Consider the following 20,659-nt stretch of genomic DNA (forward strand, 5'->3'; position numbering starts at 1 on the left):
ATGGTCATAGTGACCACAAAAGTGAGTTTTGGCGCTGTGAAGGGGTTTTGTGTCAGCTACATTGAATTGGTTGTTAAAATGAGCCTGGGTGGGTTAAAGCGAGCCATTGTAAGTTGTATGTGTCTAATGCACTTTGTAACTTAATCAACGTTTCAATTGATGATCATTTCTGCAAATACTGCACTCCCAAGCCAATTACACCAGAGCACAGAGTGCTGTCCTCTGAAGATGCCGGCCACAGAGACTGGCAAAATGTTAGGAAGGACAGCCTTCAGAACACGGCCAAAGAGCCCGAAAAAACCACAACAACCATGATGATCATTTCCTTTTTTTATACCCCACTTTTCCACCCATTAATTCAAGAATGTGTACATGTTTTCTCCTTCCCCATTTATTACAACATCAACTCTGTGAGGTTGAAAGAGAGCATCGGACCTAAAGTCACATAGTAAGTTTAAGACTTTGTAGGCTTTTAAACCTGGGAGACATTCAGTAAAAAGTGAAAGACTGATTGAGGCTAGCCCTATTAGAATTATTTTACAGTTTCTAATAGGACACAGCAGAGAGCTTGTAACTACTGAATATGATTTACTATTCTAGATTCTGGTACTTGTAAGGTAAAAAGAAAGCTTACTGTTTCTTAAATGACAAAACCATTTAGGGATGTTTTTGTCATATGTCCTCAAGTCACTCCCTGTTTATGGTGATCCTATGAGTCTATGACCTCTAAAAGGTCTCATTGTTAACAGCCCTGCTTAAGTCTTGCAAATGCAAAACTGGTTTCCTTTATTGAGTCACCCCATCTCATGTTCTGACTTACTTTTCTCCCTGCTGCCTTCAACTTTCCCTGTGTCATGGTCTTTTCTAGTATGTCTTGTCTTCTCATGGTGTACCCAAAGTATGATAGATTGGTTTAGTTATTTTGGCTTCCAGAGAGAGTTCAGGCTTGATTTCAGTTTCTTGCCACTTATTTGTGTTTTTAGGAGATCTGGCATATCCATAATATTCTCCTGCAACACTGCATTTCAAATGAACCAATTGAACATGTGAATATATAGCTAGCTATATAATGTTTTTTTAAAAAAAATCATGAGAATACTGAGGTTATTATTGCTTCTTAAATTGAAGGATTATTTTCAACTCTCCAAAGCACCTAAATCTAATAGCAGTTTCAGCATGACTGGTATTGTCAAGCAGAGGAAATCTGGCACAAAATATCCCTACTGGTTAATATCTTGTCTTTGAATAGCTTCTGATTAGAATCTGAAAGCAATGAATCAGCTTTCAAGCAAGTCATTATCTGAATGTGCTCTGAGAATAGGGAGGAAATTAATTTGGTTTGTATTTGCATGTGAATTTACCTTATTTCAAATTTTTTCTGCAAATCACTACACGGATCAAAACTCAAGTTATCCTGCAAAGTTTTGACTTCTCCAAATGTTGCAACATAGTGTTTCAATTAAAAAAAATATATAGAGATGCATATGTTAGGAAACCATGCTCACAAAAATATGTATATTACTAACGGTCAAAATGTATTGCAGACAGAAAGCTGTTGGCAAAAAATGAATATAATCTGGCAAAAGTGCATATAAAAATACGTGCAAACTTTTTTTAACATTCTCAAAGTTCAGCATTAATCTGGCTGAAGACTGGAAAAAAACTTCCACAATTGATGGCACTTATTACTAGAAAAATTCAGAAATTAAGAGAAACAAAACTTCACAGATTGATCCATCTCTGTAATGAGGAAATAGCCATATCAAGTTGTCGCTGTCCACTGACAAAACAGCAGCAAGTGTTGGTTTTAGCATTGGTCACCTTTGCTCTTCAAGGCTAGACTATTCCCATATGGCTACAAATGGTTAAACAGAAGGTCCCTGTAAAGCAGACTCCACCATGGCCTGCTCCACTTTCTTTATGGTGCTGTGCAGTTCAGTACTTCTGAATGTCACAGGTAATTTCAGAGCAAATGAGGCTGATCAGAGGTCAGCTCCATATACGCTCCCTTTCCTTCTCCAGTTCCAAACATCAGCATATGTTTGCTTGCTAATTAGCAAGCTGGAAAGTCTGGTTGTTTATTAATTAATTCAGGCAATTTATAAGGTATCCTTTAAAACCAGAAATCTCTGGATGTTGTTCAATAACATATACAGTACATTAAATAGTTTTCACTTTGTGGTAGCATTTCATAAGTCTGCAGACAGAGTTGGAAAGCAGAGAGTATCCAATAATTCTGCTGAAAGAGAAGCTCCTTCTGGCTCCCTCTCTCCCTGAATAGTTTCCATCTTCTGGACTTAACCTTGAGGCAAAATCCGGAGCCAGAGTCCCAGAGACAGTTCGTGTCATTCTGGCAACTCCTGCTACATCGCTGGAACCAATTGTATTGGCTCTTGCCTTTCCATTGGACTATTTCAGTGATGTGGAGAGGGGAGATTTGCTGCTTGGGTAACAGCCTATCCTGCATATTACTTTACCCAGGCTTTGTGCTTTGGAGAGAACACTCCAGCTTCGCATACAGCGTCGAAGTCCTCCATACACAGCACGCTACCATAGTCTCTTGAGACTGAAGGATGTCTATAAATAAGAACTGTGATTCTTCAAAAACTGGTGCTGGATTTTGCTCATTTTCCTCTGCCCTTCCTCCTGTTTTTCCTTTTGTGTCATGTCTTTAGATTGTAAAGCAGAAGGTGGGGACTACCTTGATGTTGTTTTTCATCCATCTGAAAGCCATTCTGAACCTGAGAGCATGTTTGGTTTGAAAGAAGGGACAAAATTGTTTTCTGAAATGTATTTTTAAAAAAATAACTGCAAAAATACAAAATCAACTATAGTGCCCTGTTGGCAAATCCTTCTACTCTGGAGGCACCACTTTGATATCAATTTAAAAAAACTGAAATATCAGTAGCAAACAAACAAGGAAAAAACCCACAAATAAGCAAATGCCCAGTAAAATCCAGCAGACATGCTGGCAATCCATTTGAATAATTGTTCTGAGGGTGATTGTTCTGTGACCAACAGTTTGGTGACACTGTGACATCTGTGCTAATATTTGATCTTCACATTGCATAGGTTTGTCTGCTACTGCCACAGAAACAAAATCTTCATGTGCCCCCAGTAAAGACTGTTTGTTTGTTTGTTTGTTTGTTTGTTTGTTTTATAGGCCGCCTTATAGGTCCAAGGTGGTTTACAATATTAAAAGAATAGAATTTAAATCATAATAAATTAAACATTAGAAAAGCAAATAAACTGTATATTAATTAAAATATGACTAAATAATTAAAGGTGAGTAAACACTGAAAACTGTCTTAACTTTAAAAACAGGTGTACATTATGTGTATTTGTAGGTTCCGAGTCTAATAGGACAGAATTTTCACACATGGAACTATGTACCAAAACATTTTGTAAGACAGGAGGAATTTACTTTGTGCAATCTCCTTTGTGGGACATGCCTTGATGTTTTTGTTTTGTTTTTCTTTTTTGTTTCATTTGCTTGTTTTATGAGAGGCCTGATCCAGCTAGTTAAAGTGAGATGCAAAATTGTGCATAGATATTTGGGGAAGAGACATATTTTTAAAATGAAACAACAGGACTGCCTTTGAATTAATTTAGTTTTCAATGTCGGAAATCTGCACGCATCCTAACATAAGAAAAATTCTTCCAGGTATTGGAAAAATTGATGTCTTTTGTACTATAGCTCCCAGAATCTTCCCTGTCTATGATGACTGGCAGGTGTTGGGAGTTATAGTCCAAAAAAGGGCAACTTTCCTATTTTCCCACAATTTCTTCAATTTCAGCAGCTAAATTTAGGTGCTGGGGAGAAAAGAACATGTTTGTTTGTATTCCTGAAATTTTGGGTGTGTGTGTGTGTGTGTTTTTGCAAGTTGGCTGCAAACCACCCAGAGTGCTTGCTGCCTGACTCATCTGCCACATTGTGATATAGTCCTTTTTTTGACTGCAACAAGATAACACTATATTTTGCTAGCCAGGAGCAAAGCAAATAGTTACACAAATGTAAAGCAGGCATACAGAAACTTCATATAGCCTTCAAAGCTGACAAGATCCATCACATTTCTCCCATCCCCACCAACTAGCTGACTTGTTGAGCTGTGTGGAATCCCATTCCTTGGCTTCTGCGGCCTCTAAGGGAAACTCCACACCTAGCTAAGTGGATCACACACACCCTTTTGTCATGTATTATGACTTATCTTTCTGAGTGATGAAGAAGCATATTGCAATGCCAATGCCATTGATGATGGTGACCATGCAGCCTAGAGTGGTCGAAATGACTAGATAGGTGGGGTATAAATACAATAAATAAGTAAATAAATAAGTAAATAAGTAAATAAATAAATAAATAAATAAATAAATAAATAAATAAATAAATAAATAAATAAATAAATAAATAAATAAATAAATAAATAAATAAATGCCGATGCCCCATCTCACTTCCCACTTACTGCTTAAGACTGAGTAAGGCACAATGAAGGATTCACAACTTTGAAGTTAGTTTATGAATGGCACATTTTCTTGCTTCTTTAATTCCACTTTGAAAAGTGATGGCCAAAGCATGGGTAGTCATGGATCCTGTGATAAGCGATGACTAATGATTGTGTACACCATGTGTACAAAGCAGCAGCAAAAAGTAATGCCACCATTCAACAGGAGGAACTGGTTTAAGATGCCTGTGTGGGTTCCCTCTGTGTTTCTCTGCTTTTTTTTCAAGCAGAAGGGAACCAGAAATCCTGATATCCAGCAGGGGAAGTTGAAAGAGCCTTATCCAAATGTGCCTCAGGGTGTGGGTGGCTTATCTCTGTCCAGATTTGCATACAAGGGTTGCCAGGTCAATTAGCATTGTGTTCACTTGGTTTTCAAGGGGCTCAGCCAAATTGAGGAAACCACAGAGCAAGGCAGCTGGTGAAAGATCAGTAAAGGAGGAAGCACAATATTCATACAGGCACCTCTCCTCAAACAATGAGTGCTGGTACCTGTTGAGAATGAGTACCTGGGATTTAAATACCCTCCCAACTGAGATTCGTCTGGCGCCGACGTTGATGACATTTCGGCGCCAGGTCAAAACCTTCCTGTTCCAGAAGGCTTTTAATTGAAATAACATCAACTGTGGGTCCTGAAGGCTATTTTTAGAGTATCGATTTTAATTGTATTTTAATCATTTTATCTTTTATTGTATTTTAATTGAATTTTAATTGTTGTAAGCCACCCAGAGACCTTTGGGTAGAGTGGGTGGCATATAAGTTAAATAAATAAATAAATACATCTCGCTCACAAAAACTAAGCATTTGACTTCAGTGATATGCAACCTGAGATTTGTCTGTGTACCTGCAGGCCCAGAGGAATTCTCTATACTTTGTACACATTGTGCATCCCTAGTGTAAAGCAGTGGTGTTTCCTTTCCTTTTTTTTTTTAAAAAAGGATATTCAGATAATGAAAGAAATAGGGCAGGATAGTAGACAAGAGTAAGAAAAATGCAAGACTTTTCTTGAGACGAATTGCAGCATGTTTGTACTTCTTTAATTACAGAAATATTTCCTACTAAGCTGTACCTAGGTTCATATACTGGAGATAAGTCAGGTCCAGAAAATAATCGACTGATGTAGAACTTAAACTAAGGTCAATTGGGATAACAGCAATTTAGCATATGAAGTAATGAATGTTGTGTGTGTGCTAGACTGACAGCCAACCACATGGGCACCTGTATTTTGTCTGCCTGTGCAAGCAGCTATCTGCTGATCCTTTCCACCTGAATTTTATCTCTCCTTTCATAAAGAAAATAGTTTTGTTATTTGTTCTCTTATTGCTTGCCTTTTCATCTCCAGTGAAGGGCCAGTGATGAAGATACCTACATGCTGGCCTCTAAGAGACATCGAAGGCAGCTGTAGGGACATCTGTATTCAAGCCTAGGTTTTATCCAAAATGCAGCAATGTTGTATTGTGATTTGCCATCCAGTCATTTCCAAATTATGGTGACTCCATGAATAAATAACGCCCCAGAAATCTTAGCATTAACAACCCTGCTCAGATCTTATAAACAAAAGGCTGAAGCTTCCTTTACTGAGTCATTTGACCTCATGTTACGTCTTCCTTTTTTTTCCCTTATTGCTTTTATTCTTCCTAGCATTACAGTCTTTTCCACTGAGTCTTGTCCTCTTATGATATATATGATATGATATATGATAGTTTCAGTTTAGTTATTTTAGTCTCTAGTGAGAGCTCAGGGTTCATTTGAACTGTGCTGTGCGCCATCAAGTTGGAACCAACTTAAAGCAACCCTAATAGGGTTTTGAGATATTTAAGGAATAGTTTTATCATTTCCATCGACCCTGCTGGTTTCCATGGCCAAGTGGGGATTTCAACCCTGGTCTCCAAAGTTCTAGCCTGTCACTCTATCCACTACAGCACACCGGGTATCTTTGGTTTGATCTAGAACTCTCTTGTTGTCTATATGTTTTGCATATAAATTTAATAGGAGGCAAAGTTCTCTCTTGTCATTTGGACACCATTGTGTTTCTCCAAACGTTGCCTTAACAGTAGTGTCTTATCCAGAGGATACGTCAGAACAATGAAATGTTGTGGCACACTCTGACCAAGTGAGGGTGCCTGAGAGGGTTTCCTCAGCCATAGGCTCAATGAACTCCAGACTCTTGTTGCTGCTAGTATAGGCTTCTATTAGAGATGGGGAAGGTGCAAGGATAAGTGGGGCATCCAGTTCTTCTCATCTTGACAGTCCAAAGTTGCTCTCAGTTTTTAGCTGCACCCAAGTTTTATCTTCTGGGCCACCAGCATTTCCAGTCAGGGGCTGGGGTCTTGTTTGCAGACCTTATCCCAGCTCACTAACACTATTTAGTGCCCAGCTGATGCAGGTACCCATGTCCCAAAAGTTTGTCATGTTTCTGGAGGATCTGCTGTAGGTGCCAAGGCTGGGTGATCCCCAGTGCCCTTGCCCTTTATTCTCAAAGAGGCAGACCCATTTGCCCATCTAGGAGCCCTGTCACAGTAATAGCTGGTTCTCGATTCCACCCAATTCTCCTTCTCCAAGTCTGTTGTGGATGATAAGAGCTCCCCCCCTCTTCCTCCTTCTCCTTCCTTAAGGCCAGGTTCTGTCAACCACCTCTGCCAATCCTTTTATGGGCTACAAATTCAGGAAATAATAACAGTGAGGACCTAACAATAAGATGATATGAGGATCTAGTGCTAATCTCATGCATCTCATGTACATTCAGAGGGATCAGGGGAGGGGAAAGAATGTGAGGGTATGTTCCCATGGTCCTGAACATCACACCTCAAGTGCCTATTGTGACAAACCCAGACCTACTGGGACCTGCCACACGTTAACTAAGCTGCCACCAACCATTCCCTGTAAGAAGTCACACAGACCAGGGATGGATTTTCAAACAAATAAAAGAATAAGGTTTATTTAAAACAACACACAGGGAAAATAAAATGATCAGGTGAATAAGATTTAGTAACGTGGCTTAGTCTCATTCATACATGCATACAGTTTGGTTCACACAGAACCCTTAACTTGAAGCACAGACCCTGAACCTATCAGTTCTGGCCAACCAACAGACACCTGAACCTATCAGGCTGGTACTCTGACACACAGTAGTACCCTGTCTGACACACAGACTCCCACACCAGCTTCTTCTTCCCAGCTGCTGCTTCGTCACATCCCAGCGTCTCCACTTCTCCACACACGCATCACATATATATACAGTACAGCCCCTCCTCCTGATGTCCCGCCTTCCACTCCCCATAGGATGGAACTTTCCCTCCAAACCCATGACAGACAGGTAACATCAGTGCTGTATGTAACACCTCCCCTCTTTATAAGTTGTTTTGTAGGGGGAAAGCTAAGGTGCTTTTCACCAAAAAACAACCTGGACCCAAAACATACAAAAACAGTCATATAATAACATACAATACCATACTTACTTATACTTACACTCTAAGTTAACCATATCAATTAGGCATTTAAACATTTACCATATACATTACATCAATTTACCTTTATTCATACAAACCAAGTTCAAAAAACAGGTACATTTAACTTTTTGTCATCAATATATATACATAGTCCATGTTTCTTTCGCCGTCTTCAATCTTCAGGTCTTCTTGACAAGGCGTCAGCAACACAGTTCACTGACCCTCTGACCACCTTCACTTCAAAGTCATAGTCCTGTAGGTTTAAAGCCCACCTCATAAGTTTGCTATTGTGGGTTTTCATTGTCTTTAACCATTGCAATGGTGAATGGTCAGTGCACAGAATAAAATGTCTTCCCCAGATGTAAGGCTTGGCCTTCTGGATCGCGTAGACTATGGCCAAACACTCCTTCTCCACGGTTGCCAAATGTCTCTCACCTTTTTGAAGTTTCCTACTCAGGTAGGACACTGGATGCTGGTCACCATTCTCATCCTCCTGGCACAGAACTGCTCCTACCCCGCTGTTAGACGCATCGGTGTATATGATGAACTCCCGGTCGAAGTCTGGAGCCCGCAGCACTGGATACTGGACGAGCGCCTCCTTCAACCTCTGGAACGCCTCCTCACAGTCGCAGGTCCACGGGATGCAGTCATCAGTCTTCTTCCTCGTCAGATCGGTCAGCGGAGCCGCAATCTCGCTAAACCTCGGGACGAACTCTCTGCAGTAGCCCACCAACCCAAGAAATGATTTGATTTTTTTCTTGGTGTTGGGTCTAGGCCAATCACGAACAGCTTCTATTTTGGCCTCTAGGGGTTTTATCACTCCTCCCCCTACCATCTGACCCAAGTCTTTTATTTCTGGGCTACCCAGCTGCAGTTTGTTCTCTTTGCAAGGCCTAGGCCAAAGCACTTCCTCCCCTGGGTTAAAGTGCCTCTCCCCGGCTCTCTGGACACACCAGGCTTTCTTTCTGACCTTTTGAGCTTGCAGGGTCTCTGCTGCTAGCTCTAGGTTTCTCTTTAGGTCCTTCCTTAAGGTGTCTATGTATGTCACAACGTCTTGTGGGTCATCCTGGGTGATCTGCTCCCAATTTTGTTTGATCAAATCAAGGGGCCCTTTCACCCTTCTCCCAAATAAAAGTTCAAATGGACTGAACCCGGTACTGGCTTGTGGCACTGATCGATAAGCAAACAAAAGGGATTGCAGCTTCTGGTCCCAATTGTTTGGATTCTCTGCCAAGTAAGCCCTAATCATGCGCATTAGAGTCCCATTGAACTTCTCAGTTAACCCATTACTTTCAGGATGATAGGCAGTGGTTTCCTTGTGCTTAATTCCACAGATTTGCCATAAGCGTTTCATGAGCTTTGATGTGAACGATGCGCCCAAATCTGTGATTATTTCTGAGGCAAATCCCATCCTGGACATATACCCCACCAAGGCATCTGCCACTGTGTTAGTTTCAATGTTAGTCAAGGGTATGGCTTCAGGGTACCTTGTGGCATGGTCCACAATTGTGAGAATGAACCTGTTCCCCCTCTTTGCGGCCTTGGGCAAAGGTCCCACAATATCCACCCCTATGCATTTGAACGGAGTGTCAATCACAGGCAAAGGGCACAACTTTGCTTTGGTCCTGTCGCGGTTATTCCCCTGCCTTTGACACACATCACATTGTTTACAGAACTCCCTGATCTGCTTCCCTATGTCAGGCCAGTAGAAATTCTGTGTGATTCTCTGCTGTGTTTTGTTCACCCCTAAGTGTGCAGCAAACATGTCAGAGTGCCCCCTTTGTAAGATCATGGGGCGATACTTTTCAGGTACCACCAGCTGACTTCTGATCCCATCTCCCCCTTTTGAGATATTCCTCAGGGTCTCTCTATACAAAATCCCCTTTTTCTCTAGAAATATCACTGGGGTTTCAGGTGTTAGCTGGGCGTCAGTCACCTGTTCAAAACACTTTTGGAGAGTGGCGTCTGCCTTTTGCTCTTGTCCAAATCTGCTGTCTGTGGTTAAGGTTTCCACCACAGCTTCTGAACTCCCCCCACCTGCTTCCGTCTCTGGCTCATCATTACCCCCCTGAACTGTCCCCGTGGTGGCTTGTGAGCGTGTAATCACTAGCACCCGTTTCACATGTTCAGCCAGGTCATTTCCCACGAGCACGGCTGCTGGCAGAGTCGATGAAATCGCTAGCCGCCAAACTCCCCTCCAGCCTTGAAAGTTGACAGGTACCTCCGCGACTGGCAGTGAGATTATCTGCCCCTCAATCCCTGCCACTTTCATGCTCTCATTTGGGATTACATATTCCCTAGGAATAATATCTGGATGGCACAGGGTCACCTGAGAACAAGTGTCCCGCAGCCCCCGATACTGACGGTCAAGTATTCCTACATCCACCCCTGCTGTCTCAAACAATTGAGAATCTGTTCTCACGAGCAAGCATCGCTTGACCTCCACAAGAGGACCATTTTCCTTAGCCTGATCAGCAGATGTAGCTGTTCCAGATTGAGTAGCCATGGCAGCAGGCTCCCTCAGTGACAATGAGCCTTGCTCTTTCTGGACACAGAACACAGCTTTTGGCTTGGTTCCACTAGAATCCTGAGGCACAATTCCTTTTAGCTGCTTTAATTTCTCACACTCTGAGATTAGATGGCCCTTTCCCTGACAGAAATAACATTTTCTGGTGTATTTTGATTCTCTCTCATCTTGTTTTGGTTTTCCCTCCAAAATCTGAGGTCTTAGTTTCATGTCTGAGGGCTTCCCTTCACCATGGGCCCCTCCCCCTTGCTGGCTTTTCCCTGGTCCCTGAGAGTACTTGCTGTAGGTTTCTTTGGGTTTACCTACAGATTTCCCCTCACCCAAGGGCTTTCTTATTTGCGAAATAAAATCTGCGATCTCGGCTGCTTCTACCACAGATTTTGGTTTCCTTTCCCTCACCTGGAATTTCAATTCCCCATGCAGGACTGAATAGAACTGTTCCAGCGCTATCAAATCTTTAAGCTGTTGAAAGGTCTCTGTCCCCTCCTGAGATAGCCATTTCTCAAGCAGCCTCACCAATTGGGCCCCCACTTGGGTAAAAGTCTGCTCTGGCTTCTTGGTGATTGACCTAAATCTTTGCCTCAGCTGTTCCGCATTTATCCCATGTCTTGCAAACACCAGTTTTTTAAACTCTGCAAAATCTTTCATCAGTTCCTCAGGCATCTCGGCATAGACCTCAGCCAGGCTACCACTGATTAAAGATCGCATGATGGTCATCTTCTCAGTTTCCCTCACTGAGAAGTCCACAAACGCTCTTTCCACTAGGGAAAAGAACACCTCAGGACAATCTCCCTTGTGGTACACAGGGAATTTCTTCAGGTCAGCTTTAGACAATTGGCCTCCCTCAGAATCCCTATTGTTATTATTGTTCTGGTTCATCAGTTCCAGTTTTCTTAATTCAAACGCCATCCTTTCTTTTTCCAGAGCAATTTTCTCTCTCTCCCTCTCTATCTCAAATTGCCTTTGTTTCTCTCTTTCCCTTTCCTCCATTTCCCTCACCCTCAGTTCATGCTGTTGGGCTAGGAGTAATTTTCTGAGTTCTGGGTTCTGCTCTCCTGTGCTGTCACCCTGCACTGAGCCAAATTCATCCTCAGAACCTTGGTCAACCTGGGGGTCTTTCACTTCACCCATTTCTGCCATCTGGCTTCGAGTCAAGGGCATAATCCCCCCTCAGAACAGGCTGCTTTAAAAAGTCAAGCCTCAAAATAAAACGACCACTTTTTTTCTCTTTTGCCTCAGAACCAGCTTTCTATAGATTGCTGCTGTTCTTCAGCACTACTTGCAACTGTAGCGAGTTAGAGTCTACCCCCCTCTGCTGGGCCTCTCAGCAGGCAGGCTAGCTCACTGCTACTTTACAATTTTGCCTCAGCTTTTTCCCGCCAAAACAGGCTGCCTCAGAGCACCCTAATCTAGTCTCCCCAGTTGGCACGTTCTTCCACTAGCGCACCTCCCCGTGAGGTACACCTAGAAGATTACCTACGCGCCTCAGATTGTCCCTGACTAGACCCCCCTTGCTCTGGGCACACTTGCCAAGGCTTTGCTGGACCACTGGACAACTGGACCAGTCGTATCCCACACGCTGGACACCAATCAATGTGACAAACCCAGACCTACTGGGACCTGCCACACGTTAACTAAGCTGCCACCAACCATTCCCTGTAAGAAGTCACACAGACCAGGGATGGATTTTCAAACAAATAAAAGAATAAGGTTTATTTAAAACAACACACAGGGAAAATAAAATGATCAGGTGAATAAGATTTAGTAACGTGGCTTAGTCTCATTCATACATGCATACAGTTTGGTTCACACAGAACCCTTAACTTGAAGCACAGACCCTGAACCTATCAGTTCTGGCCAACCAACAGACACCTGAACCTATCAGGCTGGTACTCTGACACACAGTAGTACCCTGTCTGACACACAGACTCCCACACCAGCTTCTTCTTCCCAGCTGCTGCTTCGTCACATCCCAGCGTCTCCACTTCTCCACACACGCATCACATATATATACAGTACAGCCCCTCCTCCTGATGTCCCGCCTTCCACTCCCCATAGGATGGAACTTTCCCTCCAAACCCATGACAGACAGGTAACATCAGTGCTGTATGTAACACCTATGTCACCAAAACACCACCCAAAGACACCCACACCCACGTTCCCAAGAATTTACCACAGGAACGAAATTCAAAAATACCTTGATAGATTTGAACACTGGACTGAAAAGCCACAGAATGAGATTTAACAGAGGTGAGAGCAAAGTTCTACATCTAGGGGTAAAAACCAAATGAACAGTTACAAGATGGGGGATACCTGACTCAGTAATACTACGAGTGAGAAGGATCTTGGAATTGTTCTAGATCAAAAGTGGAATATCAGCCAACATTGTGATGTGGCTTCCAAAAAAAAAAAAAAGGTGAAATACTATTTTAGGATACCTGGGGAGGTGGTGAGTACTCAAATTCTGGGATCAGTCAAGAGAAAATTAGACAACCATTTGTCATATCAGCTTGGATGTGGATCCTGCATTGGACTCAATGGCCTTATAGGCCCCTTCCAACTCACTGTTTCTATGATTCCATGAACCAGCCACATGGGGAAAAGCCCATTCAAATCATTCCAGTTTGAAAAATTAAATGCCCCCCCAGCAGCGGGGGCAGGGGGAAGGAAGCCACTTTGGGAGCTAAAAGGGCTAGACCAATTTGAGTGAACCTCTGCATCATGTGATAGGTAAAAAATACTTTAAACTCACCTATTTTATATGCAGAGCAAATCCCGCAGTATTTGACTATGTACTGTAGTTGCAGTCTGTGTACTTTCTGACCTGGCCGTCTCATCCTCCATTACCCTCCCTTGTTTCATTTTGGATTATTTCACCTTAGGGCTTGCAAGGTGTAACTATGCAGAACTATCCATTTTCCCCCTTCTTTTCGACTGGTGATAAAAAAAAAACCCAAGTATTGCTGTTTATATACCACCCATAGTGATTAAAGCACTCTCTGGGTGGTTTGCAAGTTAATTATGCAGGCTACACATTGCCCCCCCCCAGCAAGCTGGGTACTCATTTTACCAACCTCAGAAGGACAGAAGGCTGAGTCAACCTTGAGCTGGCTACCTGGGATTGAACCCCAGGTCGTGAGCACAGTTTTGGCTGTGCCACAAGACATCTGAATCTGATGTCTTAGTCTTGACCACTCCACCTTGGTAGCCTCCTGACAGTCTTGTGGTCATCTTTCTCAACACACTGAAATGCCCCCCCCCCATCATGTTAAGGTGCACATCCACAAGGGAGAATGGAACAAAAAAATACAGCATTTCCTTTTATATTGCCATCAGCATTCTGAGATGTTATTCCTCATTCATAATTACAGATGGGCACGAACCAATAGTTTGTTTACCAGCTGCACAGCAGATCTGTGGCTTGGTGCCCTGCCCCCCTCCAGGAAGTGCTCACTTGGAGGCATCACCTTAGCTTCCATGGCTTGCCTCCTCTGGGCGCTGCCTCCGAGGGGTCGCCCACCAGAGGGGGCAGGGCACAGAACTACAGATCAGCTGTGCAACTGGTAAACAAAACAGTTTTTGCCCATTCCTGTTTAAGCTTTTTAAACATTTCTGATCTGTTCATTTTTATGTTTTCTCAGGATTCCACAAATGCTTCTCCTGTTATTCTACGTGTAGATTCAAAGGGCTTTTACCTATACTGGACCTTCCAAAATAAGGTAAGTCTTGATCTTTGGTGTTTGGTTGATGATGTTGGAACAAAGATGTCTGAATTTTTGAAGGCTGCATCACTTGGACCAGTAAACTTCACAATGGAGCTCATATATCCGAAGTCAAAATGCTGCTTGAGCTAGTCCAGTACTACCTGCTCTGGATAGTAGTGAGTGCCCAAAGTCTTGGGACAAATTACATGCTACCTGCAAATATAGAGACAACCTCAATGGTTTATGCATATTCTGAAGAAAAGGTGCTTTGGCAAGAACCCTCTGTGAATGGAGAGGCAACAGAGATACCTAATCTTCCTCACATCATCCGTTTCTCCGTTCCAGAGCTGCCACCCACTCATACTCTCTTCTTCTCCTCAAGAGCCCAAGCACTCTAGGATGGAGGGATAAGTGAGGAAATATAGGGTTCTTCTCCTTTCCTCATCGTTTTTTTGTTCATTTTCGAGTTTCTTTCCTATTGAAAAAAGTAGCCACTGGGTCTCAGGGTGGCTGTATATCCTATTCTTCAGACGACAGTCCTCTGTCCAGGGGCCTCCTTTGTTCGAAGTGCAAGTCACAGATAAAGAACCCTACGATATTTGAGCAGGAGCCTTGAGGGGCTCCGTCAGCACCTGAACAGTGGTCTGTGCAGGTACCCATGTACCTGGTCACATCCTGCCTTTATCAGGCTTGGACATTGTGTGTTTCTGTGTCAGTTGCAGAAAAATGTATCTAAAAATATGCATTCAGACATAAATCAGTACAACCAGATTTTATGCAAATGTCTATCATTTTAAATTTCCCACAGTGTACATATGAATGATCCCTAAGTGCCTACCATGCTGGGATCACACAACATACATTCTTTGTGTAACATTAAATGGGAGCATTAGGAAGAGGTTTGTCCTCCACCTTTGCTGAATAAGATCTTTGAAATTACAGTTAGTAGAGAGGGATGCTAGCAATCTAGGACCTTCTGCTTGCAATTCCCATCAACTCTCAGCATTGGCAACATTAGTGAGAGCTGATGGGAGTTGCAGTCCAACATCGGGAGCACCACACATTCCCTGATGTGCGCTACTCTTCTGTGCTCTGGCCTTCTCCCTGACCTGAGTTGTAGTAATGTTTGATTATGTCCTGTGACTAGAGGACCATGTGCAACTGAAGAATTCTGGAACAAGTCAGAAGGAATGGAAACTGCAGTGTGTTCTGTATCTGCGTGTGCGCTTTTATCCCTCACAGTAACATTGTTAAGTATTTTAGTCGCTAATTTTAAAAGGCACTTTCAGATCAAAACTTGGAAAAATTACTTTTGGAGCTCCAACTCTGAACACCTTCAGGCTGGGAGATTCTTGGAGGTGTATGCTAAAAAAAGTAACTTTCCCAGGCATTGTTTCCAATGCATGAACAGTGAATAAAGCTGTGACCACCGGCCTCTGATTTCTATCATGAGCAGCCATAAAACTTGTCCTGACTTAGAGCTCTATGAATCATCTCTGCTATGAAACTTACCTCAAGAAGGAATGCAGGAAGCAGCAGCTTTCAGATAGACTCTGTATCCCCTATATTCTGATTTGTCTAACCTGATAGCTGCTGGTGTTTCAAAGTCTCATAAAGAGAGAAGCCATTTCCATCGATAACTGTCATTCCTTATAACTTGGAAATTTTACAGATCAGACCTGGGAATTTTTATGTGCAAAAGAGGAATTATGTCACTGAGCTGTACAGGGTAGGCTCCATCATTAGGCGCAGCATGGCAACAGCAAGACCTCAGGTGGCTGATGCTAGAGTGTCATTGGTAGCTCCCTTCCTCTCATTCATCCCGAGTCTCCTTTCCCCATGCTCCACAGAGGCCACCATGCACCCCTTAAGCTAGTCTGCTCCTGTCTTCAAGAGAGGTGGTGAATGCTTGCTTGCCCCATTGCCAGTGCTGAAGGATGCAAAGTTCGACTGTCAGACTAGTTGGTTTCTGTATATGGAATGGAATCGGGGGGGGGGGAGGGAGAATCATCTTGTCCTTTGGCAGCAAAATATCTTGAGCCAGCCTTGGAGCTGTGTATTTCCTCCCCAAGAAGGGCCCTCCTGAACTTTGATTGATTAAGCTCATTTCTTTTATGATAATGTTAATCTTTCTATATATGAGAGAGAATTCTTGTGAGACAGGCAGAAGAAAATACGAGGCCATGGTGCACCCAATTTCCCCACCATATCTTTGCAAGACCTTTAGGCTGAGTGAAGCAACTATCTCTAGGAGCAGATGCTGAGGGCCACGATGGCAGACTCTTGGCCAACTCTCTTGTGCTTTATCACTCTTCCCCTCACACTAGGACATTATCCTTTCACTCGTGTTGAAGCAGAATTCACTTGGCAGTCCAACTTATCTCTTTATATGGAATTTGGGAGTAAAGACAAAGGTCTTTTGCACCGTGTCTTGGAAGGGGACAAGCCTGCATTTTTGTCATATCCTTTAGCCTCCCTCTTACTGCCAATTCCTCTTCGCCTTGGAGCCACTTCCCATCATCAACTGAACAAAGCACGTCTTGGGCAGGTGCCTCATTTCTATATTTGATGTCACTGTCACTTGCATTGAAGTTGGACTTCTAGAAGCAAGAGGAAGCAAAAATTTGGGAGAGAGTGGGATTGGCTTTGTTATGTGGATGGAGAAAACATCTGGGTAGCTCAGTGGTTTTAGTTTCTAGTTGTGGTGCCAGAGGTTGGGAGTTTGGTTCCACACTCTGCCTCCTTGACAGAGGCTGGACTCAGTGGTCTTCGAGCTCTGCAGTACTATGATTATTAGATTAGAAAATGATGGATGCTCTATATGTGGACAATTCAGTGCCAAACTAACAAGAATGATCAGGAAAAAGAAGGATTTCTGGTCCCATCCATGCATAAGTGGGAGGAACACTGCATAGAAAAACTGCAGTTTGTTTGCTTAGTTCTGCTTTTCATTTAAGTCAAGAAGTGTGGTTCGGGATTGCTTCCCCTTCTCTGTCCAAACAAAACAGTAACAGAAGCTTGAGAATAAGACAACACAAGAAGACTATAACATTAAGTGTGTATAGTACACACAACCTCTGGGGAAAACAAGAAGAAAAGGGAGATATGAAGAAAGTGAAATGGAGACTGAAATATTTACATCTCTAAGTAGAACAGTGGTTCCCAAACTGGGAGCCACAAGTGCTCTTGGGGTAACTTTCACAGATGCTGCGACCGCTGGTTGTGCTGGCTAGGTCTTCGGAGGGTTGTACCTTAAAAACCACCAGGCCAAAAGCAAAGGTAGAGCTTGGAAATGCCTCTGTTTTTGGACTACAATTCCATGGTTTGGGAATTCTGAGAACTGTAGTGAAAAAAGGTAATGTTTCCAAGCTTTGAATTTTTCCCTGTGAGGAAGTAGGAACATTGGTCTGGTCCACCATGCTTTTAAGTGATTAAGCAAAATATAAGGTGACTTGGTGATTCTGGAAGTTGTCGTTAGATAAACAACTTTTCTAATCCAATACCAACTACAGTGGGGTCTCTACTTAAGAACTTAATCCGTATTGGAAGGTGGTTCTCAAGTGGAAAAGTTCTTATGTAGAATCTGCATTTCCCATAGGAATGCATTGAAAACCATTTAAATCGTATCTGCTCTTTTCCGTCCATAGAAACTAATGGGAAGCTGCTATTCCGCCTTCTACCACTAGAGGGGGATTTTTTCTTTTTTTCCCCCTTAGGTCAGGGAACAGTGTTAAAAGCACTTCTGACAAAGCTAATTTTGAAGCAATGGACTGAAAACCAATTAATCTGTTCTGGCTGTTTTTTTGTTGTGTAGAGCTGCGTTCGTACATTGAAGCATTAGTTCCCATAGGAACTAATGCAAATCTGTTAATACATACTCTACCACTAGGGGGAGAACTTTTTTTTAACCTAAGATGACCTAAGGTTAAAAAAAGAGCAGGAAAGGTTTTTTTTCCTGTTCTTATCTGGATTTTTGTTCTCAAGCAGAAGCAAAATTTAGCAAATGGAGCTGTTCTTAAGTGGAATTGTTCTTAAGTAGGGACGTTCTTAAGTAGAGACCCCACTGTACATGTGGTGTACGTCAAGGATGTCTGTTAGCACCAGCATTGTTTAACATTTATGTTAACTCACTAATAACTGACTTAAATGACAATTATGTGCCCCCTATGTTGGGCGCTACGAAACTGTCAGTACTCATGTATGCTGATGATACCATTCTTCTATCACAAACACAACAACACAAGGTTCAGGATATTACTAAAAGCTTTTAATCATTTGGCAACTCAAGAAAAGCTTAAAATTAATTATCAAAAGACTAAAATACAGTATTAGTATTCTCTAATAGATTTAAAAAACATTCTTGGCAAATTGATGGACATTCTATAGATCAAGTTAAATCCTTCAAATATATAGGCCTAAATTTTTCTTCGTCTGGCTCCTGGAAAATTCATAATGAAAATATGAAAACAATTGCTACTAACACAGTCAACTCCCTGCTAAGGTTTTACTGGGGCAGAGGTGGCAGACCGATCCCTCCTGCCCTAGAAGTTTTTGAGGCTAAAGTCATCTCTCAAATTCGATATGGTGCCAAAATATGGGGCCCAGATCAAAAACCATATTTAGAAACACCCCAGAACAAATATCTATGGACCACTCTAGGCCTCCCTAATGGAACAGAGATCTCCATTCCCCGGTTGGAAGCTGGCCGGTCAATGAAAGCCCTAGTACATATACATGCAATTAAGCACTGGCTGAATTTGAAAAAGGGAATTCGTTTGGCATTAGTGCTGATACCTTTCAGAGATAGGTTGAACTTTAACCACAGAACAGCCCTATCCTGGAATCAAAAAATTCTCCAGATTATTAATACGTATTGTCTCTCAAGGGATCTTTTGAACTCTTTAGATTTTGAGGAGGCAGACCCATATCTTAAAACAAGGCCTTAGAGCTGACCGTATTTCTGTCTGCTCATCAAAAACTGCCCTTTGGTATGCAAAGCTACCCATCCAAACACCGTACCCACAATATCTTAGCAACATAACAAACTTTAAATGGAGAAATGCTCTGTCAGCTCTAAGATGTCAATATGGTCTCGGCAGTGGCTGAAGGATGATACCATCAGATTCCCTGGGAAGAGAGAACGTGCCCATGCGGCAGCATGGAGGTAGAAGATCTAATTCACTACTTAATTAATTGCCCCATATACAAAGACCTAAGAGCAAACGTGTTGAGAGAGATAGGCCTCATAACCAACATACCAGATGCTTATCTGATAATTTTTTGTTGGGGGATAGAGTACCACGTATAACAGAAAAAGTAGTCTGCTTCGCCTTCAGAGCACCAATTTTAAGAAAGGAACACTGTAGTGATAAAGACCTGATTGATTAACTGGATCTAGCTTACTTTTAATATTAGTCTTGACTTGTATTTAGATGATTAATGGTTCTGTTTTAATTTATTTGTAATGTCTGTTTGTAACGGCTAAGGCCACACAAATAAACTTGCACTTGATTTGAAAAATAAAAAAATTACTCTTCTAAGCTCTGGGGAGAGTATATTATTTCTATCTGGGCAGTTGGGAATTGCTCTTGTTCTCAAAGTAATCAGAGGCAGACGGCCCTCTCAAACCTGAAGGCTTCGTGTAGGTACTGTACCCTAGCCTTTCACAGAGGTGTTTCCAGGAATTTGTCTATAAAAGCTAGTTGTTAGTGGAGCAAGAGCTTGTAGGGGGTCAAGCCCTGCGACTTTCTGGATAGCAAGGACTATGACATCCTCCATTTTCCAGAGCTTTCCTGGCTATGAGACAAATATTGTTGCAAGATAACCTGGTTGTAATACAAAGTATTTGAAGGTACCCTTGTTCGAGAATGGGGAAATTAAGAACTGTTTCTCAATGTTTCATATGGAACAATGCTTCACTTCTCAGTGATTCATATGGACCAGTCCACTTGCCTACATTTTCGAATCTGATTATGTGGAATTATGGTGGTATTGGCACTGTCCTCATAACAGTGAATTTATAATTACACAGTGATAAGAACCTATCACACTAGACGGTCACATAACTGGGAACCACATCATCAGGTCATGAGTGGCAAGTCAACATCGTTAACAGGTTGCATCAATAACATGTTAGACTGGCTGGAACAACTGCTGTAGATTTTCCAGCTTGCACTTAAGAGAAGTTCTGTAGCTCAGTATATGGGAGTGGCATCTCTTATTGTGTCTGGGGAGCTGCTGCCAGTCAGTGTAGACAATACTGGTAGAGTGGTCATTAGCAACGGCTAAACATTTTGTTGAATTACCAGGGCGTACCTTGGGCACATGCATGCTCATACATTGATCAGGCAGAATCAAATCATCTGAATGGTGGTGATTTTCGGAAATTAAAGATTCCTCCACCCTCCAAGTCCCATGATCCCCACTGGCTTTGCCCACGATGAAGGGGATTTCATGGGAACTTTGGGATCTTCTTGTGGTGGT

At 42.3% G+C, this 20,659-nt stretch overlaps 1 protein-coding gene across 2 annotated transcripts in view; it reads left to right on the plus strand.

The window, feature by feature from the left end:
- PLCB2 (phospholipase C beta 2) overlaps positions 1-20,659 on the plus strand; it is an 82,509-nt gene that overhangs the window by 2,936 nt on the left and 58,914 nt on the right. For both annotated transcript variants that reach the window (XM_020795775.3, XM_072986278.2), the window contains exon 2: positions 14,114-14,191. In XM_020795775.3, the coding sequence (XP_020651434.3) occupies positions 14,114-14,191 (78 nt within the window). The remainder of the gene's footprint in view (positions 1-14,113; positions 14,192-20,659) is intronic.

The sequence above is a fragment of the Pogona vitticeps genome, chromosome 1 (genome assembly GCF_051106095.1).
Source record: "Pogona vitticeps strain Pit_001003342236 chromosome 1, PviZW2.1, whole genome shotgun sequence".
Lineage (NCBI taxonomy): Eukaryota > Metazoa > Chordata > Lepidosauria > Squamata > Agamidae > Pogona > Pogona vitticeps.